Source organism: Platalea leucorodia (assembly GCF_965183815.1).
Source record: "Platalea leucorodia genome assembly, chromosome: Z".
Taxonomy (NCBI): Eukaryota; Metazoa; Chordata; class Aves; order Pelecaniformes; family Threskiornithidae; genus Platalea; species Platalea leucorodia.
In genome coordinates this window covers 81,487,082-81,512,968 of record NC_138858.1, presented here as the reverse complement: position 1 = coordinate 81,512,968, position 25,887 = coordinate 81,487,082, and the positions used below count along the sequence as shown (strand labels likewise).

General features: G+C 39.5%; 1 protein-coding gene across 2 annotated transcripts in view; it reads right to left on the bottom strand.

The window, feature by feature from the left end:
• Positions 1-25,887, bottom strand: part of VCAN (versican) — a 112,611-nt gene that overhangs the window by 54,495 nt on the left and 32,229 nt on the right. The window contains exons 6-7 of one of the 2 annotated variants that reach the window (XM_082337140.1): positions 16,074-16,367; positions 944-4,132 (exon numbers count right to left, since the gene is read on the bottom strand). In XM_082337140.1, coding sequence (XP_082193266.1) covers positions 944-4,132; positions 16,074-16,367 — 3,483 coding nt within the window. The remainder of the gene's footprint in view (positions 1-943; positions 4,133-16,073; positions 16,368-25,887) is intronic. The other variant, XM_082337141.1, reaches the window with a different exon arrangement.

Sequence of the window (25,887 nt, the reverse complement as noted above, 5' to 3'; positions counted from 1 at the left end):
CAAAAAAAAAAATTATAAAATAACTGTAAAATAATTAAACAGAATGCAACATTGAACATAACAGATATTTTGAGCTTTATCCTTTTTGTCAGTTCTTTTACATTTCATTTTAAAAACCAAGATTTTACCAAAACATCTTAAATAGTAGTCAGTTGACAGGCTTCTTTAATGTAGAATTGCATAGCCTTCAGCTCTTGCATTATGGAGATATATTCATCATAAAACTCAACATTCAGTAGTTCATTGCTACTTCAGGAGTTTCTGTTCTGGATACCCATGGAATTGAAGCTATATACACATGTACAGTGCCATTAGCTAAAAAATGCAACAAAACTAAAAATTATGTCAATTTGCATCACAGGTTCTGTAAAATGGACTAAGAGAATATTATGATATGCTATGAAAATGTGCAAAAACCCTTCCCCCAAATCACAGGAGGTCCACTTGTGGACACAGTAGAGTGCCTCAACCTTTTTTAGCTGACTACACTGTACATGGCATTGTTAATAGCTACAGACTAATGGAATGTTAAAATAATCTAGTGCTTTGTTTAGGACTAGTAATGCATGGAATGGAAGCTGTGAAATTAAAATGCTTGTTTCACAGATAGCTGAAGTTAAATCAGTGACTTGACAACATTAAAAAAGAAAACTGGACTACAGCCATCATGACTTTTAAGAAGAAATAAAACAGTTTCGTATTCATTCTTACATAGAAATTAATCTTACCCCAAACCATATATATATAACACATTTCTGAGTTTTTTTTTAATGGATAGAAAAATAGACCTACCAATATTTAGTAAGTTGCTGTCTAGATAAAACTTGTACTTTGCATCCTTCAGTGATCCAAGAAACATCTCCAGTATATTCTAAAGTACACCAATTTGCTATGATAAACTGTCCATTCTGATGGACTGCAGGTCTAAAAGGCAAAATCTTACCTGTATCATTGCCTGTGATTTGAATAACATACAATCTTATGTCATTTCCACTATCAGGGTGTGAAGTAGAAGGAGACACCTCTTGAGGTTGTAAAGCCTCTGTGGCCTCCTTCGCTTTGGGTGGTGCAGTAGGTCGTGCAACTGCAGTAGCAGTTGATGCCGTGAAATATTCCTTATCGATTTCTGGTTCTAACATCTTTCCTGTCAGATCATCATCAGCAGTGGCTTTACTGGGAGAAATAGATTCATCAATTATGATGATGTCATTGCTTGTTACCTCCTCTTCTTCCTCAGGAATGATATGTGGTGACTTTTGAGTAACAATAGGTTTGGATGCTGATGTAGGCTGAATTTTGTCTACAACACTAATGGAAGGTGTTGTTACATCGCTGAGAATTGTTGCCTTATCTGTTGCATTAGCTGAAAATACAGCTGGTTTGATTTCTTCATGTTCTTCTGATATTCCTGAGCCTTCCAGAGTCTGGCTTGGAGAAGCTCCCAAAGTCAGATGAGTAATGCTTTCCACCGTAGAATGACCTGTCGGCATCATATAGGGGGGCAACACAGATTCCCAGCTCACTACCTCACTGGCTTCTTCCCTGGCAGGGGTTCCTCTGCTTTCATATGTCTTTGCTTGGGTACCCGCTGTTATAGGCATCACTTCAGTGACCTTCTCTTCTTGATCAGTAGCAGTTTCGACTTCTGGAGTCACTGTTAGGTGCAATGTCCTGGTGCTAGTTTCATCAGGTCCCAGAATGCTTCCATAATCTGTGAGCTTCACTGCAGGCACTGATAATTCTGTTGCTGGATATGTCTCATCATAAGCTGAACCTGTCTCATCCTGTTTTTCCTGAATAGCTGTTTGAGATGATTCAGATCCTGGTGCTGTCTTTTGTTCATGTATTTGGACAGATGTAACAGATAAGGTAGACTCTGTGGCAGTATCTGTTTCCTTATCTTGATCTTTCGTGGAGAGTTCCTCTGGGAACACCTCGCTACCTTCTGCAGTTGTTCCTGTTGCTTCTGTATGAAAGATACCATCAAAAGGATCAGTAACTGGCGTATCTCTAGTGACCTCACTCACTACAATAACTGGAACTAGGGAAGCATCATGCTCTTTCTGTGGAACTGTAGTATCTACCTTTGTTACATCTGTAAATATAATAGATTCATTTGTCCCTCCAAAGCCAGCTAATGGTGTTCCTTTTCTCTCTTGAAGTGTTGCCACTGACTCCTCCTCAGTTGATGTCGCAATGCTTGTCTGGCCTTCCTCTGTCACTGTGTATTTTGAGGCCTCCATTTCAGTAGAAACTTCTTCAGTAGGCTTTGCTACCAATGTCTCAGTAGCCTCTCTTTGTTCAACTTCTGGGGTAGGAATGGATGCTTTTAAAACATACCCTGATGTTTCATCTCCGTCATGTTCAGTTACCTCCATGACTGTGGGCATAGCAGTTGGCAATACAGTAACACTTGAGGAGCTAAAAGACTTTATTGTTGCACTACTTTCATCCACTGGTATTTTGGATACTGTGATCATTTCCAAATCCAAAGAGCTGCTTGTGTGGGAGACATCCGTAGTATCTCTACTCTGATCAAAATCAGCTGATACAGCTTCTTCATCACTTTTCGTTTCTGCTGGCTTCATGCTTGTCTCAGTTTCATCTGTAACTACTGAAATCGGAGCTCCTGGATGCTTTGTATATTCTGTAATTTGCCCTGGAGATGATGTAGGCTCCATCCCAGAGATACCATCTTCTGTATCTAACTCATGTATTCTTTTAGTATGAGATGACTCTTCTGTCATATACTCCTGATCTTTATCTGTTGGCAGCCACATGCCAGAAGCTGGAGGAGCCTGTGTGAACTTCTCACTTGCAGAACGTCGCTCAGATTCTGCTGTAACACTAGTAGGAATGATGGTTGTGGCATGAGGGATCTTAACATCCATTGTTCTCGTTTCAGGCTCCTTTGCTTTTTCCTGCTCTTCTAAAACGGCTGATCCTTCCGTTTGCTGAGATAAGTGGGTAACAGATGTGGTGCCTTGTCCAAAGTTTTGTGGGGAAACAGTACTTCCTGAGAGAGTGATGGCCTCAGATTCTGTTTGATTAACAGTTGATACAGAAAAGGATACAGGTATTCCAGATGACATGGTAGGCTGCACATCTCTCAGGTCCTCTCTGCTTCCTTCAGCTGACGCCTCATTATCAAACGTTGCAGAACTAAATTTAATGAATGGAGTTGACTCATCTGCTGTAGGAAATTGTCCAGTGGTTACTGCATGCTCGTCTACGAGTGTCTCTGATGCAGCAGGCACATCTGATTCCAGGACACTATCAGTAGCCATGCCAGAAACGCTATCAGGCGTAACAGTGTACATGCTTTCTCTGCCCTCCCCCTCTGTAGTAAGATCATACTGATCAGTGAACAAAGCTTTACGGTTTACAACAGTTGTAAGTTTCTTGTCAGATTTCACCTCCATTGACTTTTTTGTGGGTTCTTTTGTTGAGTGGGCACCAAGATACATATTCTCTTTTGTTTGTGAAACTGAAGTCCCTGTCCTGGGAAACTCTCTCCGAGAAGCTGGTAACAAGCTATCTGTAGCTGTCATCATAGGACCCACTTCTATTGGTTCAGTCTGGTTATCAGCATCATGTTTTTGTGTATCTCCTGTTTCAGTATCTTCCCACGAATCAGTGGAACTCTTAGCTACAGCTGTGCTATCCTGAAAAATTATAGAGGTCAAGAAAGCGTCCTCAATGCTTTCAGACCTACCTTGTTCCTCGGGCAATTCTGCTTCAGAGTAAGTGTGCTCCAGTTCCAAAGCTGCAGATGTGCTCTCTGTTAGCCTAGGTGAAACATCATATTCAGTCCTTCCCAGTGTATCATAAGTGCTTATTTCGCCATCTGTGACAGTCTGAGGTAGAAGGGTGCTTAACTGAATGTTCTCCATAAGCACCTCCATTTCCCTTTTTTCCTCAGCTATGTCAGTAGTCATTTCTGTACCTTCTTCAGTCTCTAGGGTTGTTTTCTCCAAAGCAGGGACCTCTGTTTTGGTGACAGCCACTTTAGTAATCGAAGTCTCAAAAACAGGAGGTTTAAGAGTAACTTTAGCAGATGACGATTTCACACTGTCAGTTTTCAGAGATGTAATCAGCTTAACAGTTGTAGGCTCTGATATGATTTTCTTACCTTAAAAAAGAAAAAAAATGTTAAGTCAGAACATTCAGTCAGAACACCAACAAATGTTATTTTAATTCAGTTTGAATGATCCCAACAAAAAGTAAATGCTACTCTGAGAAATAAGTATAAAGGTCAAAGCTTACAATGACATAAAATACCTCATTATAAAGCTGTAGAACATCTAATGAAGTCAGATGAAATGAGAAGAGTAGCAATATTATTCGTATTCATCGTTTATATAATTACCCCTAGAAGTCCTCATATTATACAAATACCCATCAAACAGCTAAGTACCAATAAGGGAATATAAAAGTTTATTTCATGATGTCATGAATGAGTGGCACTGCAGACCTGTGGGTTTTCTTCAAAGCTTACTGTTGCATACAACTCAAATGTATAAAGGGAGTGAAATACCACTTTAGATTATTTTCAGCACATAATTACAAATTGTGAAAAGCAACCCTCACAGGAGTGAGAGCATGCTTAAGCAACAGGAACAAACATGCCATCAAAAAGTACTGTTTTATAATGCCGCAAGAGCTGCTGCCCTGCATTTAAATTATACTGAGAGAAATTTATTATGGGGAAAGGTGAGAACAGTAAACCATAAGATCATAAACTTAATACTCTAATGATGTTGATCTTTGGAAAACACTTCAAAGATATACATCTGAAACTCCTTCACACAAAAAAGTTCTTCTATGTGAGTGCTGAACATGAAAAGGCAGAGTGTTGAACCCTCTGAATGATGGGAGGAGTAAGGGGGTAGCTATCCTAGATTCATCCAGTAAACCAAATTGTGATGTTTTAAAGAATCTTCCTGCCTTATTCCTTGTCCACTCCTTCTGCCACAGATATCCATCCTATCTGATGAGGAAATATGTGCCAACAACGATGACACTGCAAAGTCTGGTGTCAGATTTTAAATTCCTGAAGAAGGTGAGTTTGTGCTGAAAAAACAGGATTTACTTGGGAAAATCCCAGGGTGGAAATGTCTCCCCTTCTGCCAATTCTTCCAGGTCGGTAATCTTCAGAAGGGCAATGGCAGCAGAGGTAGAAGATGTGAATGTCTTAAATCAGTGCTGTTAATTGCTGAGTGACTGAGAGTCAACAGCCTTACATGGATGCCAGTTAAGAGCAAAATATGGTCCTTTAAATCACACTAAGCATATGAAGAATGCATTAAATGGATTGTGTATATGAGGACTAACTGCTTACCAGACAGACACAACTACACATATAGCTTCTTGCAAAAGAAAATATTGCTCAACTTCTAATAGAGCAAAGAAGTCTATTCCCCTATCATGCAGAAATCAAAACAGCTACAGTACCTTACAAGGAAATATTGAAGCCAAAGGCTCATTATTACAGCTGTGAGTTAATAAAAGAGATCAAGAAACTTTACTCAATGTAAGGTATGAATACAGTTATCAGGTGAAAAAGTGAGTTCTGAGATTGCATTTTTACTGCCTGGCATATGGAGATGAAGATGATCTAGATGATGGTGCAGCCTCTGACTGACTCAGGACTTGCAGGAGCTAATAGTATGAGCAAAGAAGAGGAAGAAAATAAATGAAAAATTTAGAAAGACTCAACTTAGTCACATATTTGTGCAATGACAGTTTATACTCAAGCATATGCAGTATGTATGCACAAATCAGTTCTTTTCACACACCCATGTCTAATTAGGTACCCCTTTGATATTTGTAGATATGAATTCCGCATGTGTAAGTTAGGGTCACACAAATATTTGTTTAGTTTCACACACTAAGCTTTGAAAATGCCACCTTTGCAAGAGAGCTATTTGATTTACTCTAAAGTAGCTAGGCTTGCCAGATGACGGCTGATTAAGATTTCTAGAAGAACGGGTAGATTTACAGAGTAGGAAAATGTGGATAAAGAGCTGATATTTCAGCTTTCTTGAACAAGAAGTGAAAGTGAAAAGGAAATTGTGACGGTAAGAAAATATGACGTCGCTGTGTTTAGAAGTGGTGGTGTTCTTTGCCAGCAGAAGAAGGAATGGATTCTTTTCCCTACCAAATCTTTTAGTGGTTTTACAAAGAAGACTTAGCTACTTATATGCTCTTTCTTTGTAGGTTAAAACATTCTGTTGAGCAAGAAGAAGTAAAGTTCTTGAAATCTCACTACGCAAAGCACAGCCTTAACACAAGTAATTTTTGTGTTTTGGGGTTCTACAACCTAAAGTGGATGTTTATTTCTCTTTTCAATGCCTATGTGGTCCAAGTGTGAGATGGTGTTCACACAATCAAGAATCAACAAATTTTTACAGTTTTTTTCCCTCCCTGCTTGCATGAGGATGGTTTAAACCATGGAGTTTTACTTCACAACTAGGGAGTGAAGAGTGCACACAAGTAAGTTAGCACTGTCCTCCTGACTGGTAGTTGGTAATTGTTAAATTTCTACCAAAGAATCTGCCAATTTGCCTTAACAGCTCTTTTTTATGGCAAAATGAAAAGGAGACAGTATAATCTCATATTCTCCCCTCTAACCAGAGAGTGAGTTTCCTTAATGCAGATTGAATTTGTTTTGCAGCCAACATCAAGTGCTCATTCAGACCCCAATCACCATATTTTAAGTGACTATCAAGATCACTGTTTGAAAGAATATGAAAACATAATACCCACTAACAAAGCTAGACAAAAATGAGGGCATGAGAATAGATTTTAAAACTTGTGGAAAAAAAAAGGTAACTTTATTTCATCACCACTGAGAAATTGTGTATACTTAATCACAATCATTTATGTAGCTTCCCGATTTCCAAGAAATGTTTGGAAGTCACAAAAGTTCACATATTTATGCCTCAGATGTAGTTATTTGTTGTTCATGACTCATTATCTGCTAATTACTTGATAAAATAGGTACACATTTATGAAGTAAACCTGAAAAAACACCAAGTGTATTTGATTCACTTATATTAATAAGTGAATAAATAAATATTAAATTCATATATTGGTGTAAGAAAAGCACATATCTTTTAAGAGTTTATCAATAAACAGTCAAGTTTTCTCTTGTGGAAACTGCCATGGGATTACCAGTGTGCAAAGAGTACTTATGGTTAAAATCAACTACAGGGCCTCTAAAACTGCTCTGTCATAAATATGATACATAAGATTTTTCATACGGATCATTCAGGTTTGCAAACTTATTTGAGTGGACCGAAAAAAGATGCTTCTTCAAAGAGAAATCTATCAATGCTATTTTTTTTTTCTGTGGGAAAGAAAAAAAACAAAGAGAAGGTTGCTTTTTTAATGGACTGAACATCAGTTTGAACTGTCGTCCTCTCCACCCAGATGTTTTGCATTACTGTACTCCTTGCATCATGCATGCAATATGCTATCTCTTTTGTCCTTCTTCTGACTCAAGACATGAGGCAGATTTTCCTAATAAAATTTATGAACAGATTAGCCACAAGAAAGCAAATTATCTCACCAACAGCTGCTCATATCAAAGAGTATCTTGTCATTTTTTAACTGATTCCTTTTATAATGAACAACCTGCATGAAGTTGATTTTGAATGGAGTCTATGACTTTGCAGAGATACTATATTTTTTCACTGTTTATTTTATGCTTTCACTGTACATTCAGGATATCTGAGTGTACTTTCTGGAGGAGAAAATGCTTATTTTAAAAATTATATCTATTATATATATGATAATTTATATATATATGCATTTTCAGCATAACCAGTTCCACAAAATTTTTAACCATGTGTCTAACTTGAACCACTTGAGCAATTTCCCTGCACTCAGAAATATTGTTTTGTGTTTACATTTAGGTATGTACTTAAGAACCTGAAGGAACACAGACCCTACAGATAAAAAAAGAAATTGTTTTGAGTTATTGCCAACGGCCAAAACAACAAAAAATCATTTTAAGTCAGAAGAAAACCTGGAAATAGTGAATTCTTTCTGTGAATAACAGCCAAAATAAATTATTCCAAAACATCAGTAATGTTGAGACAGTCAAAATTAATGGTTTGACATCTTCCAGCCCATTTAGAGCATGATGTCTATGCAGAGAGATTGCTTTGCTTAATTTTTATATGTTGTTGTATGTTAGTTTCTGTTTGTGCGTTGTTAAGTTTGTTCTATGTGTCTCTCCCTTCCCTGCTACCAACCCTGGCAGAGAGGACAGTCTTGATTGTTCCCCTGGCTCTAAGAGTTATGCGACCTGGCGTTTAAATTACTGGCAGAACTTCCCAAACTGGACAAGACTAAGAGTAAGAACAGATCAAAAAAAATAAAAATTGGTGCTCTGGGTTACAGACTGAGCCAGAAACCTCTCATTATTACACCACCTCAGTACCCGCTCATTCACTCATTTCAGGAAGCAGAAAGGTGGACAGGGGATGTGGAGTTTGGCTCATTACTTATGAGATGAGTGGTAGCATAAGGAGGATACAAAATACGATACTGCAGCTATAAGAGTTTCTCCATAACTTCAGGTGTACACTGCCATTTACCTACACTGTGTTTTGATATCAAAACATGAGCCAAATGCAATGAGAAAAATAATTTAAAAATCTAAACGCAGTATTCATTTCCACGTACAAAATATGTGCAATATCAGAGAATATGAATGTGATTCTTAATAAAAATAAATTTAAAAGCTATTGGTCTATCTTATTTGTAAGGAAAAACTTAAAAACATGACAAAATGTCATGCATCCCCTTCACACCATTGCCCAAGGTTCTTCTCTTTCAGCTAACAAAACAGCAGAGGCAGCAGCTCTATTAGCTCTGTGAACACAAATACTCTTAAGTAAAACCACTTGCTATTTCATAACTTCTGAAGTCAGACAGTTAAAGGGGGAAGGATATGTTATCTCCTGATTTATCCACATGAAAGTGTATTTCTGTGAACAAATTATAGCCTATCCATCTATCCACAAAAGAACAATAGCAAAAAGCATTTTTCCTTCCACATTATTTATAATAAAAATGCCAAAGAGGACAAAAAAAATTAGCAAGCCTCTTTAGTCAGCTCTTCCTAATGAAATCTGTATCCCAGCACCAAATAAAAGCAACAATCTTTGCTTCCTGACTGCAAAAAACAATTGAAGAACAAAGAAAGCCAAGACTGTCACTCGGGTCAGGAGCCAACAGCAAAAATCTTGCTGCTTTGCTCTCCCCACCTAGTGTGAAAGGAGGCAAATCACCCGTATGTCCCATGAGTGGTACCCAGTTCCCACAGCAGTGAGCAAAGGTAATAAAGAGCAAAACTACTTTATCTTTCCTGTAGTTGAACACCTAAAGGGATAGATCTTCTACTTCTTCACTTTGTTGCTCCTAATCCAATCCTTGTTACCTGATCCATTCAGTGATCCGAGGGAATGAAAGAAAAATGCCTTCGACTGTGTTCTCTTTTCTTTCTTCTTTTCCTCTGTCCACAATGTTTGCACTTAGGGATTATTCTTAAGGAACCCAGTTTTTAATGACTCAGATAAATGCAAGTTCACTTCCTCAGGCAAAAGAAACATCTCCTCCTGAAGCTCCACCTCCTGAGGCTCCAAACAGTTGCCTCACATACATCAGCTAGATTGATAAATCAGGTTCTCTGTCCATACTTTACGTACCATTTAAAAGGTTAAGCTGCACCCAACCACCTCCTCCTCCTTCTCCTTCTCAGGGTGAGGTACTAGTGAGGTTTATGGCACAGGATTGTCTGAAGTGGATTGAAATCCTCTTGCCATTTTCAGCATGGTCTGACTGACTTCTCAAAATTCCTTCATCATGCAACTGAAGCAGAGTGGGGCAAGAAACATGCTGCGAGCTGTTAGTGTGCACAGCCTCTGTGGTGTTTGCCTGTTGCTATAAACCCAGCAGAGAGCTTCAGGGATTTATTCCTCCTACACCCGGTCCAAGATATTACTGGAGATCTCTGCAGGTATGTAGGTCTTGCTAAACTGCATATCTGAGAGAAGTACAGAGATCTACCTTCTAAGCAAAATAATAAAAGCTAGAGAATTGTTATCTGGTGGTAGCTGCCTCACTAAGGCAACTTAAGCCCTTCGCATAGCTTCACCTTCACAGAGGGGAAAGGAAGCATGAGCAGAGCCAACAGCTTTGAATACACTGTGGTCAGTACCATGACCTTGAGATGCTTGCCTGCTCAAAGGCATTTTACCCATTCTTATACTGGACTGTGAAATGATGGAGGACACTGGCTTTACTTTGTTCAGCACTCTATTGTGTTTCGTTTTCTTCAGATAGACAATTTTGTTCTCTGGGTGTCACCACGCCCAATGTCTTCAGTATTCTGTGGTCATTCCCAACCTGAACAAAAATCTCCTGTAATGCAGTCCCTGACATCAGGCTGGAAATAATTTCCTCATCCAGGAAATAGCTGGGACATGTAGCTACCAACGGTTGCTGTGGAGAAGGACAGAACTGCCTAGTTATTCAAAGTTTTCCAAACTAAGTCACATGCAGCAAAAGGGAAGACAACATTTCTTCTGCCAGCTTTTGAGCTATGCCTAAAAATCTTATCCTTTCTGCTGCCGGACAAGTGGAGCACAGTTGACGTTTTCTGAGCCTTAGCTTGCCAAAATGGTGGCTCATGCTGTAGGACCTCTGAAAGAAGGGGCTTTTTTCTCTTTCCCTGCTCTGTAGTCCTCCATAGAAGAACACTGCTTACAAGTTGTCTTGCATTACCAAACACCCCGTCCTAGCGAAACACTCTTACTTGAACTGACAAGAAACAGAGGGTTTGTGTTGGAGAGGTTTTGGGGTGAGCAGGGGAGATCTTTGCAGAGAGACAATTATTCTCCATTTTCATTTTGTAAAGGTCTGTCCTGCTACATACTATGAAGGTTGCTGCTTCCTCTATTTCTTCTATAAAAGTGTGCTCTGATTTTGAGCTTTAGACAGATGAAGCATCAAAGAAAGAGGCCCTCAGTCACAAGCAGCAGTTGACTTAGATACACTCCTGATGGGGCTGTATTGAAACAATCAAAACAACGTGGACTCCATTCATGACAAACACATATGGAAATGCTGTCTCAGAACTGGAATTTTCCAACCTCCAGCTAAAATGAAATCGTAATGCCAAACCAAAGTGGCATAACCAAAGAGAAACAACAAAGGTGCATGAAACAAAGTCAAAATGAAAGAGCAAATCTAAAACAAAATGGTCAAATCCAGTGCAAAATGGTCAACATGTGTTTTGAGTCAAGCAAAAAATGTTTTGCTGAAAGATTTGCCAAAATCAATACAGGTCTATGAAAGAATTCAGCATTAATAAATCAGTGTTTCTCAGCAAAACATAGATTTATGTTTCAAAAATTCAACCACCTCTGTGTGTGAAGTTCATCGAGTTCAGTTTTGTTGCAAGTATGTAAGACAAAAACTGCACACATTTTGATTAGTGCATTTCTGGAGTGCAATTTATTCTACAGATACTATAATATAAAACGCTCCACCCAAGGTCAGTTGAAGCCTGCGGCAAAATTCCCACAAACTTCAGTGAACTAGACCTGGCAAGACTGGGGGGCTGAGGGATGGAATTAAATAAATACCCTATAGCTCTATGCAAGAACTAACTATTAAATAAGTACCCATTAAAAATGAAATTTTTTTTTGCTGATACAATATTTTATTCTCTTACAAATAAACGTAAGTATTCAGCAACAGTTGTTCTACCTTTTTTTTTTAATTGTAAATAGAAATTCTATATGTTAACACTTGGAAAACTTTTCTTCTGACAATGGCCTCCAAGGAGCTACAAGTACTTAATCATGTGTCTAACCTGAAACTTTTTCAAGCCCCATCAGATACATGATTAGGTACCTCTCAGACAAAAAGAAGAACTAAAAAGTCTGGCAAAAGGCTTGGAGGGATGAGAGGAAACATGCGGATAATGTTTCAGAAACTCAGAGCCATGTGGTTTCTGTAGAGTAAAAAAAACTTGTGATCAAAGTGAAGAAGTTTTCTTACTTTTTAACAAGATTTTTAGATTTTAAATCATGTATTATTAGTCTGGGCCGCTTTTATTTTCATAAAGTCAAGAAACTTTGTACAATATAATTTTGTAACCAGAACACTGCTGAAGTTAAAATCTGGAACTTAACTGTACTATTAAATGTTGTCCAGGTTGGCTGTTTTATTGAAACTAGTGCATATCATTTGTAAGTTGAATTTACTGCTTGGGTTACAGTTTTTCATGTATTTTAATAAATGTGATTCCTTTTTAAAAGTAAGTCAAATGTTCATAATACAGATTGAGGTTTCTTTTAACTGCAATTTAAAATTAATATTTTCCACCAAAGAGACTTTTAATCACAGGATAGGAGTGAAGACTCTAAGCAGGGCTACAGAAAGATATAACTCCTTTCTTAAATATACGATTTGTCTTCGTAATGACCAGAACACATGCCTGCTTTGCCACAAATCTATTGCTTCAGAGTATGTGTAAATTCAAGCACTGGACTCATCCCTTCTGTGGTTGGGAGGCATTTGTTTTGGTGGCCTTACTCAGGGAGTGTAGTATTATGCAGCATGAGTAAAAGTGGCAGACGCAGGTCCTTCATCACTGCCATTTCACTTCAGACTAAATGTGCAACATGTGGCCATAACCATCGAAGCTAAGTCAATGGGAACTTCACTAGCTTTCACACAGGATGCAGAGGAAGCTTTACGGGGTTGCTGTAAAAAAAACTGAGATCACCGCATGAAGATCTGCGCTGCAGACCTTCGGTGCTGGTGCTACCTGGGTAGCTAGCTTAATCCTGCCCTGTTCACAGAGGCACTCTGCATTTTTCCCTTTATCTGACTAAGATCTCATAAATACAGGCAATGACCTCCCTTTTTCCTTTGTCAGTAACAGAAGTTTTTTGCTGGTGTGACTGGGTACGCAGGCAAGGAGGGAAACATAACAATGTAATGTGAGACACCTCACGAGCACAGTAAGAGCTATAAGCACTGCATTGGAGTTATGCGGAAAGAGTCAAGATCTTAGGGAGGACTGACACGGTGGGAATCGCTGTGTAAAAGCTTCATATCGAGCTAAAAGCAGTCAGAGCTTGGGGATAGTGGACTTTATGTGATGGGCTACTACACTGAAACTTTGAAATAGAGATACTAGTAAGTTTTGGAAGAAACTTCCAGACAAAAGACGATTTGAAGCAAGGACTTAAATTCAAGCCTCCTGCTATACTGTAGAACCATTTTTTAATTTCTGTCCCTTCTTTTGCCCCCAAAAAGGGACTGGCTCCAAGGCCCCAACAGGAGAGTGTGACTCACTCTACAGCCGCTGCTTCAGGCAGCTGCTTGAGATGTGAAAGACCAAGATGCTAGGCAGCAAGCCTCATTACTCACCACTTGCATAAATCTTTTAGCAAAAGCAATGATTCCTGTGAAATCCTGAGCACCTTCTGAGAGGGAGAGAGAGCTTTCAGTAACTTCTGAAATATGTGTCAGACAGGCACCCTGAAGGACGGTACACGGTTCAGCATTACACTCCTGCGTTTCCCTACACAAAACCAGATGTATTTGGCAAAACCTGAGTCATCTAGCTAGCAGCATTTAATTAATTCTGATGTAATGTTGACTGAAATCAAAAATTGCTAGAGAGCAGCCCACTGTCTACCAATTTGTGTTGGTTCTGTTTAGTCTTTTTTTTTTTCTTGTAAAAGGGTTGACAGTCGTAGACTGTCTACTTCCTGGCTTGCAAACTGATGAAATATTTATTCTTCATGTATCGAGGGCAAGAGTTTGCAGAAAAAGCAGTTATACAAACGGCAACAACCCAATACTTATCAAGGATGTTTTCAGAACAAATAGTATGTCACTAGAATTTGTTAACTAAAACTTCCGGAAAGAACATTGAAAAGCCACATGTTGTCTGAAAGGGGTGAAATTCACACAAACAAACAGAAAGTTGGAATTTTTCCTAACTAAAGATTAGATTACAGGCAAAATGTCCGGTCCCTACTTCAGTCTTTTAGAGGAACTGATGAATTTCATCCTTATTAAAGTCAATTTGACCCACAACACTTAAAACTGATCATAAACAATTTGAGGGAGGGACAGAAGGAGTGGTATGACAAAACTCTGCTCTGCAGATTAAAGCACATACTTCTGAACTTAACTAGTCCTTATTCCTGTATGCCGTTCCCTTGAAATCCATTAGGACTACTTTCACATGCAAAGTTTTGGAACATCTTACCCACAAGCAATAAAGGAAAAAAAAAACCAATCCTATTTTAAAATATTGCAGAGAAGAGTGTCTGAGAACAGCCAGACTGTAACGTTACACCAGATGTTGGGATTTTATTCTCAAGCAGTAAGGTTTGTTCATAAATGAGCCTTCAATGCCTGAGTTGGAAAGATCTGCAGCTGCAGTTGGTTCATCATCCACAAAAATGGGGACAGTACAGGCTGCATATTTCAAACAGTTCTGACTTACAGTCACAGGACTGAGTCCAAAAAACCTAGATATTCACAGTTAAAGACCAAGTTCTGAACTTTTAACTCAACACAAGCAGCCTTTACACCTTAATGTCAATCGTAATATTTGTAACCACAGGAACTTCCTTGAACAGAGAGGCCTGCAGGAAAACTGTTGAGCGGTCCAACCTGCCTATGCTGCTGAGGAGGCTTTAAGTCTCAGGGAAGCAGGATGTTCAGCCGGGAAGAAGCAGTCTGATCTCTTACATGTGATGCACCTTCCAACAATATCAGCGTCCTCTTGCACAAAGAACACTCCTGTGATGGAGGGGATCTTAAAGGACAGAAGTAAGGTGATGGCATCCTCTTTTAACAGACACAGACAGCTGGTCTGTGGTGTTTGAAAGGGCTACACAGAAACTTACATGTTGCACATCATGAGATGCATGAATGGGTTTCTGGAAGTGTAGGGAAAGAGTAAGTAGTCATCACGAATGACAGACAGAAATGTAGGAGGGATGTTCTGGAGGAGGCAAGGCAGATGAGACCAGGACCTCCATGGTGGTGGTCTATGAAGCACTGCCAGTTCCCGGAAGGCCTGGAAGACAGGCAGGGATCTGGAACTGAGGCACAGGTGAGATGACATAGGGAAGAGAAACTCAGGTACACCAGAAGCTGCTGAACCTTTTGGGACAAAAGGAACCTATGCAAGGATAGGCTGCACCATAATAATAGCAGAGCCAGGCTGCTGGCACTGAAAATGGAAGGGGTTACAGAAGAATATTTAACCCCGAAGCCAAAGGAAAGATGACAGATGTGAAGGAGATCTGGTTTAGACTGATGCAGTCTACCAGGTGAATGTGCCAAACGCTTGATGCGTCTCTGAAAATACCAGGAAGGAAACAAGCAGCGGTAAGAAAAGTAATTTAGACCATCCACGTTACCAGCTGACTGGCATGTGAAACACTGAGCGAGTTAGAGTAGAACTTACAACTGCGTTAGAAGCCTAAAAAATATGATGGGACAAAATGCCTGGAATCCAGAGACAGCACCCAAATTACCGGCATCTCAGACACCTGAAAATAGCCAGGCTTGTATGCAGTCTGTAAACAGCCTCTCTTATTGCCATGACTGGAGACAGGATATCAAGTTAGATCACAGTCATTCACCCAGTCAAGTAGGACATTTCTTCTGTTGTTACATTCATTGACGTGACACAAAGATACCAGGGTTCACTCAGGCACTGAAATATGTAGCATCCACAGTCTCAGGGTGACTGTGGATATGGTGGGTCACTGTGTATAAAAATACTGCTCAGGCTAAAATCTTACCATAAAATTTTGCCTGTCTTTATCTGCCAACGTTACTTTAAGACATTTGTTTTAGTTCTGTTTTTCTCTCTTTTTTGCAAAGCCATAGTAATAAAAGAATTTTTTAAAAACTCACACACACCACAAGAACTGAAACAAAGCACATATTAAAGAAAACACTTTTCAGGGTTAGCATGGTGAGCATACTGAAAATTATAACTAAAAAAAGCTTACGTTCATAGCAGTAGGCATCAAACTTGCTATCTGGGTAAGGAAAGCCTGTTTGGTTCTCATAGCGATACAGGGTTCTCACCCCAAGTAAACCTCCACCACACTGGGGCCTGGCCACCGAGGCTGGGTAACGAACGCTGCCGTCTGCCAGCCAGCCATAGTCACACTGGTCAAAGCCATTCCTCCAGGCGACATACAGGTTCCCAACGGAAGCAAGAACGCCATCTCTTTTCCGACACAGCTCTTTAGCTTCCTCAAAGGTGAGCTTCTCAGGGACTGAGACATGAACCACTTCATCTAGAGGAAAAAAACAAAGATAACAAAGACTAAGTATCACATTCCACCATCAAATCAGCTTAGCTCCCCTCTTCCAATATTTTTGTCCTTAAAACAATCAGATAGGCAGAAAATCAAATGTCTCAGATTTGAATATGAAAATAAGCCTACCACAAAGCATGAGCATTTATATGCAAACTTTATGCGATGAAGTACACTGTGATAGGAGATTGAGTCCCTCCCTCAGTATCTAGGCAGAGGCAACAGCAGCCTTGAAGGGCCTCTGTGACCTCGGCTGGAGTAGACTTTGCAACTCAACCGCATTAATTAAATCCAGTCCAACAGAATTTCTTTTCTCAGTAAAACAAATCATTTACATCTGCAAGCCTCCTACCTGACCTTTTTAGTCATCACTAGAATCTCACTTGAGACACATAAAAAAAGCAAATCATCTTCACTGTCTGCTCCATAGCAGCTTCTAATGTCATATTTCCATGAGTCGTCATCTTGCCTCATGGGGAAACAAAGGTGAGGGAATGCAGTAGATATGTTGCGGGCAAAAAGCCCTTTTTGTGTGAAAAAGCTGAATTTGTCTAAAATGATGCTAGTATAGTTTAGCTTCCATGGAATAGTAATTTGTAAACAACAGTCTTCCAGCTGGAAACTGAAACAAAACAAATAACACATCTAATATTTTACTTCCAAGCTAAACCACCATTGTGGAGTTGGCTTGGTTGCCTCATTCACCCAAACACTATAAAGAAAATCAAGGCTCTAATGTTCATAACGTGGGAATGAAACAGTAAACCGACCCCTTTCTAATTTTTGCTCCGACTTCAGGTAGAACTGATGAGACCTAAAACCAACATGTTCAGCTCTAGAAAACAGAGCAAATTCAAAATATTTTTATGAGACGGTTATTCTCTTCTTCAACTACAGTAGGCCAGAACACAACAGTCAACTGTTGCAGGAGAGCACTGCTTATTCATATTGGACATGCAATCTGTCTTACCTCTGCAGTTGTCTCAAGGCAACCTAGCAAAAGGCAGAAACTACATCACCCCAAGCAGTTTCATGCACATGAATATTAAGCTTGTTTCAGGCTTGAAAGGAATGCAAGTGTGAAAGGAGGCAATGTGCCAATTTTCTTTTTCCTCCTAGGTAGAAACTCTGATTTGTTATTACAGCTGTAGTATCAATTCCACAGTGTAAGTTACTTTATACATGTTGTAGGGAGTTTCTAACTTAGAAGTAAAGGGACAGCGCATGTTTACTGGACACATTTTCATATAAGGAAAACAAAGAATCATTCACCCTCAGAAGAACCAGAATGCTTCATTCAGCTCTTCAGACCACACAGATAACATACTTTTTTATTAAACACTTCTGCAGAAGACAACTTTTTTTGCATGAGGGGGCAGATCTGGTACCATGGCCAATACAGAATGATGGATGCAGTTATCCTACCACACCGTCCCAATGGCAGCATGATGAAACAATGGAGCAAAGAAAGATCTCTCCAGGGCAGCCCCCTCTGTTCTGAGGACACACAGCAGCCATGATTTATATGAAAATTAGCAGTTAAAATGATTGCAATTAAATAGCAGATAATATCGGTCCAGTTAGACAAGAAAATGAGACAAGTAAGAAAAACAAAGAAGTATGATGGATCAAAAAGTAAATAATGTCAAACAATCCCACAACATTCTTTTGGGGAGAAACTTATTGAAAACATAGGAAAATGGGTAAACAGTGCAAGATTAATAGCAAAGCAATTTTTACATCAGCTGATCTGGATCACTGCTTCCAAATGGAGCTTGTGCGTAACACCATTAAAGTTAGCTCTGAGCTGTCATCTGCACTCTGTTAAAGCAAGGAAATTTAATGCATGGCTATAAGACTTCGAAATACAGGGTTCAATCAGTACTTGTGTAAAAGTGGTCACTTTAGCAGAGAACCTACTCATCCAAGTTGCACAAGAGCATTTCTACATGGAAATCTGCCTTAAATTTGTCTTGGAGTATACCTGTATACACAATATTGATAACACTGCACATTTAAAAGATGGGTGGCATATCTTTCTTTGTATTGATTCTGTTCTACTGACCCCACATGTATTTGATTCATCTATTAAAGTCAGCTGCTGTCATACAGATACCATCTTTGTCAAAGGGTGTTTTACCACAAAAACTAAATGATAAAAAACATCATGTATTTAAAGAAAAATGCAGCCTAACCAGAACAGTCCAATAAGTTAAGTCCAAAGTCGCATTCTTTGCCACCTTTTTGGTATATTAAAGAATTTGTGAGGATAAATTCACAAAGAATGCAAAAAGGTGCCAGAGCCATCAGCAAAATGCCCTTATTGTCATTCCATCATATACCAAGTAAACATTCATTTATTTCAGGAACACTAGCGATAAGATAAAGGGTACAAAGATGTTAAAACATGGCAGCTTGCAATTGCTCTAGTTAATGAGTGTTTTGCTATGATTCCAGAATTTCTATTAAAAAAAAAAAATCCAGTAAAGTGCAAAAGTCAGATTCCAAACAGCAGTCATTTAGCCTAGGAGATATGACTCTGCAATTTGTCTGTCCAGTTTGAAAATAAATTAAAATTCTGTATGACTGAGGGTGCATTTAATGTGCATAATAATTGTTGGGATGAAACGTAAAAAACAAAGCAAGAGCTTAATAAGGGCCTTGCTATATAAATCCAAAAACACTTAAAAGTTGTCCTGCCATCTTCCAAAACTATATTACAAAAAAAAAAAAAAGAAAGAGAAAGGTTTATGGTTTTTGTTGAGCGCTTGGGAAGAAAACAGTGCTCAAAACACTTCTTCAGCTGGATGGCATCCGTTTGTTTTCAGCAGCCCTAAATTATGTGATGAGAAAGTTTGCACAACCTTTCCTGCACTTCTGACCTGGAGTGGACTGTGGGCATGCACACTTCGTGCAAAGCAGACGTAGCACTTCAGGGATCTGGCGACCCATACAGCACAGAGACAGCTAACCAGGAGCTGCTGTTTGTGTGCAGTAAGTGCAATCACTTGGAAGGTGCAGAGATGACATTTTACTCTCCATGTCACATCTCTGACATGATTGGTGCTGAGACACTTGCTCACCACCAGTCTCCTTGGTCAGAAAGAGATGGCTGCCAAACCATTGATATTTTCAGTGCATGTTCTGGAAGCGGTACTTAATAATCCCCCAGCTCTTTATCCTCACAGCAATGTGGAAATTCAGTCTACCGTATGTGAAAAGAGCGCTGGTCCTACTTCACTGTCAACATGTCTTTTTCTCTCATAGTAAGAACTTGGGTTGGAAACCCTATTGTTCCCCAGTCAGCTTACACAAAAGCTGGGCAATAGAACAGGAAGGACAGAAGAAGGCATATGAAGAAAGGTGTTGATCGCTGAAGGAAGAATAGCAAAGAGCTCTGGGAATTTCCTCTGGCACTGCCAAGCACTTGAGGAAAAACTGTACAATGGAGCTTAGGTTCTGCTGAGTTCTTTCATGGACTCGGCCTCAAAACTGACAGAGGCTTTCAAGAGGCCATGGAAAAAGGATCTATGCTTCAATCCTGATTTCCAGAATGCCAGTCAATGTAGCTTAAACATCCTGCCTCCTTCAAAGTACCAAAGAGAAAAGGATTCAACCCTTGCACAGAAACTTCCTCTAAAAAGCAAAAAAGTTAATGGTGAAGCTAATAAAATGTACTTAATCCATGCAGTCTCTAAAATTAAGTCCTATTTTTGGAAGCACAACGGGTTCCATATTTAGCAGGAAGATTCATCCTGTCACACTCTTACAGTATCTTTATTATGATGTCTGAAAGCACTTCAATTTCCCAGCCAAAACACTGGAAACAAGGAAATTAAGAGAAAACTTGCCTGGTCGATAAACAAATGACATAGCCACCAACACCAGCAGGGCAGATTCAATTTTTGTGTGGGTTAAAAGCCATGTGCAATGTTTTTATAGCTGGAGTACACTCTGAGTAACTTAGCAATATTATTCAGGCAAACCCCAGGGCTTAGACCAGCAGATGAAGAGAAACTAGTCCTACAGTACCAGGGGGTGAAATGGAGACCATGACAATGTTTAGACTGCAGACAATAATATAATGTATATTATTGCTGGCTCCTGTTTAAAACCAAGCTTCAGGTCGATCATCCAGCCTCAGCAGTCAGAGCACTTGAAGAATCCCCAGGATTTTCCTGTTACATGTGTTTGTTTCGCTTGGTTAAAAGAGACACCTGATGAAAGTTATGCTTTTTCCCTCTCTTTCAAATATATCAAGGTAGATGAAGAAGCCAGTTTTTTCTCTTGAAGACAAAAGCTGATTCACTACAACCCCCAAGGAAAAAGCTTAAGATCTACAGACTTATCAGCTGGTTTTGTAGCAAGCTTCATTCCTTTGAAGGTTAATTCATTTATTCTCTCTCATCAGGAGACATCTCACTGAGCTGGGCATGTTTGTAGATGTGAATTTCATGAATCACACATCTTAAAAGCAAGCACAGAAATAAGGGCAGGCTAGAACCATAGCCGGGGGTCAATATACAACATGTATTGACTAGGGCAGAAGTAATGAATCTAGATGTAAGCCCTCCAGCACAGACCTCACCAGTAATTTCTTTTTCCATAGCTGAAAACACAATTAAGGGACTGGTGGGCTGCTACTTCCTAGAGGAGATCTTTGAGCCTAACTATGTGGCACTCTCTTCCCAGAGCAGAGCATCATCTCCTCAACTTCACATACCATCACCCACCATGCCAGGCCCAGGCACAACAAAATGAGCTACAAGTCACTCGGATCTGGCAGCTGAAGGCATCACATGCAAGTCCATGACAAAAGTTTTACAGATGTCTGAAGGATTCTCCCAAACTGCAGAAAAGCTTAAGAGTGAGTCACTCACTGAATGCTTTTGACACATCTGGTAACACACCAACTGGATGGTGGCTGGTCAACCACCCGTGACATGTCCTCACTATTATCCAATCCATGTGAGAGAATGACAAATACTAAGGAGACATAAATTTATATTTTTTTGGTTGTAATATTTTTAGTCTTTTTTCCCCATTTTGCTCTGCCAGAGTAACAGGAGCATTCATTATTAGTGTCTCAACTGGAATTTGTTACTCACAAGCTTTACTTTGTGGTTGGGTGCTCAGATTCTACAACCTCCACTACCTTCAGCATCAACTAAAGAAAGACATAAGAATATCCAAAATTATATTAAATACACAAAAAGCTAATCATTCCCACTGATGGAAATGCTTAACTCTAACAATTTTAAATAAAAACAAGACAAAAAATTTCCAGTACCTTTCCATCTTAGCTTCTTGGTGGTATTCTTGCTTGAGAAGAAGAAACATTATCCCCCACTAAGAATTTGGCAGCTCTCCTTTTTTGAGCATAGTGGGTCTGTGGTGAGCTCCATACTGTTCACTAGCTGTTTCTGAGATGAGAGTTCTTTCTGGAACCCACCAAGCTCATCAAGCAAAGATGCCCTTATGGGGATATTAGACCTCCAAGACTCTGTGGCTGCAGTTGCAGATCAGGGTGCCCTGGGTCAGGCATGAAAGATGCCTGAAAGTGACAAAATATCATCTTTTCTGATGTTATATGGAACATCCTAAGGACATTTCCCCACCTGCAGCTGTAACCTGATGTTACTGCTCCTCATTTTGTCACAGCCACATGGTTGGCAGTTCAAAGATCAAGCAGTCATGAGACACTGACACCACAATTTCTTTTTCCTCAGAAATATGGTATCTGTCCAAATCTTCATTTCTAGAACACAATCAAGTGTGCCAAGAAGCCGGAATATTGTGGCCACCTTAAGGACTAAAGCATTTACCTTTGCACCTGGAGGACCACATGTCCCAAGAATTTCCATTTCCTCCTCCTCTCTTTCTCTCTTTGGCCAAAAGGCCCACAGAAAAAGGCAGTAGCAGACACCAGCAGGACTGCCAGGCTGCTTGTGCACCAAACAGGAAAGAGATACTGCTCACATCTATCCTTCCTCTCCACACATGCGTGAAGATAATGGAGACCACTACCCTCATCTTGAATACTCTGGAAAAAACATACAGATACATTTGGGCCAAGACAGACCTGAAAAGTTTCATCTGTCTTCACCATAGGCAGCGGCCTTGGAGGCTACATATAGTTAGCCCATTTATTAATCCAACTCGTGCTCCAGCGTTCCCCCTCTTTCCCAAACTGCACAGACAAGACACCTTGTCTCAGCTGTAGTTCTCTTCATCCATCCTGCTGCTGCTCTGACACACCAGACTAGTAAAGAGGTATCCTTAACAAAGTCACAAATTACTGTGAAACACTCTCTAGGACTGGAAAACCACAAAGACCTAAGCAGCTAGGTCCAACTTTAAAGCAGAAGGCTAGACAAGCTGAAGAAGTCTCTTTCTCTCACACGTTAGAACAAGCTAGTTGATTATTTTTGATACACATCAGCAATGATTTAATTAAACTCTCCTGAATGTCTTAGGTCTATTCTATGCAAAACCATAGGCTGAACAGGAATCCACTGCATTTGACAAGACTGGAAGTGTATACTTTTCCCACAGGCTTGCCCTCAAGCATGAAGAGTAGCATGGCAACTACTATACCCTTAGAGAGCTCTGCTGTAGTTGCAGTGTCACTGGTTTTTACTCATATAGAGAGGGAAAATGAACTTTGCATTCTTTATGATTCTTTTTTTTTTTTTTGTGCCTCACTCTCACAGAAATCATTTAGACATCAGGATTTTCGGATCTCCCCAAAGATGAGCTTTATCACATTATGACCTCAAATACAATGATGTCATGCATAAAAACCACCATGGCATTACTTCTTTTTTGGTTTACTCTATTTGGGCTCTCTACCCATCTTGAGAACTCTTGGATCCATGATGCTGCATTAGGTCACACAATTCAAGGCTGGAGAAATGTCCAGTGTAAGCCAATGCAAAGGATGTGACCCTACCACAGGCCCTGAAATAAGAAGAAAGGAAAAGACCCTTTTCTCTGCATCCCTGTTTTAAAAACTAATCTAATTGTAGCTCCAGAATTAGAATGGACTCCGGAAAAGATCTTTAGCTGCTCAAAACACAGAAGAAACTTCTCATCTGAAGCTATATGTTAGACTATGACTTCTTTATTATTCTCACAGAAATTTCCATGACAATATCAAAACTGCATGAGACTAGGTGGAAAGTATTTAAAGGACATCTGGTTTTGTTTTTATTTTTTCTTCCCTGCATCACTGGGAGGGGGGGCAACAGTGCATGGAAGGGAGACTGTATAATCTTCCCCACAGCCACCCCAAAATAACTTTCTTAGCATGAGTCCTCATCTGCATGTTACATACGCTTGTTAGACATATATGGCTTCTAACTGGCTTTGGCCAGCAGACAATGCTGCATGGGGTAGTTTGTGCTTTGGCTCCACACCACACACTCACAGCCCCTCACTTCATCAGTGGGCTTTGGCAAGCAGATCTCACTTTGTCTCCGTTTCTGACACCACAGCACTGTCAAATCAATCACACACACACTTATCTGAAGACAGAATGGAAACCCCGCCTTCCCCATCACCCATTTGCATTCAAGGGGTTATTCCATAGAAGGCACTGGTGCAGACACCGCTTCAGTTGGAGGTGTTAAGAGAACCTCAGAGTTATACCCAAATATATTGCAGCTCAATCACTTTGGATTAAACTTTTTATTAGTAAATCATCTCCCACAGTTCAGGTATCCTAAATGTTTTTGTTAGTGCTTAGTACACTGAAATATGCAATGAAATATGAGGAATGTAAATCGGTTTGTAACAAGAGACCATGCCCAGTACCTATTTAATGATATTTTGACTCCAGATTCTTATTTTTATCACTAGGATCTCACAAATTTTAAATCCTTCCCATAATTATTCTTCTGTGCTTTTTAGCAAAACTCAAATATTTAACTTATAATTGTGCAGTTTTTAATTTATCTGGCTTTCCTCAGAACAAGGAAATGGTAGAAGTTAGCCTCAACAAGTGGTTTTAATTTAAGCTAATAGTTTGTGTTTCAAGGAGAAATCCATGTTTCTGGCTAACTTTGTGATTTCATATGGCCAGAAATGAAGAAAACTGAAATGATGTTGCTCCTACAAATCCTTAGTGCAAGTACCCAAATTAGTACTGTAAATTCAATACATATTTATGTTAAGATGTATTGCAAGAATTCCTACCACCATTTATGGCCTTCTGGGGTAACATGCTAATAGCAGCCAACAGATCAATAACTGTTCAATGACTTCCATGATGACATTCTCATTATGGCCCAGATTTCGATATCGTTAATCAACCACCATCTTATTCCATGAATAGTCATCCCACTGACACAGGCTTTCCAAATAAGGACCTATTTAGTGCAAGTAAGTCTAATAGATTTGGCATTGAATCAGAATAGGCTATGCAGATATGAACTTTCAAATTCACATGGAAAAAAAGCATGTTTAAGGACAGTTCTACAGTATACTAAGTACCATGAATATCCTTTGTTATTAAATGAAGTGTTGAGAGTGTTCATCACAAGAGAAAGTTCGTACCTTGCAGAATCAGCCTTCGGTGGACAGAGTAATCAGAATTTTGGCATAACCTTAAGTCTTGAACTGTAAGTCTTCTACCAACATACGAATGTGTTACAAAACAGCAAACAAAACACAGGATCTAGTTTACTGCAATGTTTGCTTTCCAGTAACTTCTGTTGACGTTTTATCTAATTCTCTGTCTTTTGTGGATGAGTGGTTCCAAAGTGTAATCTCATTGATGCTATGTAACTTCAAACAAGCTCTGCATTTGAAATTAACCTTTGTTCTTACAGAAACTGCTTCAGTCATATCAACAAAGCCATCTTGGTTCCTTAGCCCCATCTTGAAAAGGAAATCTGGCTCAGAGACTCAGGTTTCTGTGAAGGCACTGAAGAATAATTTATCCTGTGCTATACCTTGATGTGGTATTGTGTCTTCCTAACATGCACCTGTTTCTTTTCATCCAAACAGAATAAACTAACTCCTCTGCATGTCAGTGTAACATGCCTATACCCTATATCCATAAAACCATCTCTCCTTCTGAGTGCTAGAAGTTATTTTCTGACCCCAATTCATTTGAAAACTTCTGAGAAAATAGGCAAAAAAAAGGGGGGTGGGAGGGAATTTGCCATTAAAATTGATCAATATAATCAGAAAAAAAATTTCCTATGCAGCAGCTTGAGGCTGTACAGCTAATTGGCAATTATCTCGTCCACAGCAGTCACCTCTTCACAGCACATACATAGATAGCTTAAGGATGAGTTTTCCTATGTGCTCAGTGTTGCCCTGACTCTGCTTTCTTGAAGTCAATAGTAAAACTATAAAGGGAATTCTCCACTCTTCGCAGATTCATCTTACTGCCACAGTAAAGTGCTTCTAGTAGCAATGCCATTACCTATTAACATAACAAAACACACAGCCATCATTTATCACAGTTTTGTCTCACACCCTCTTCAGTGAA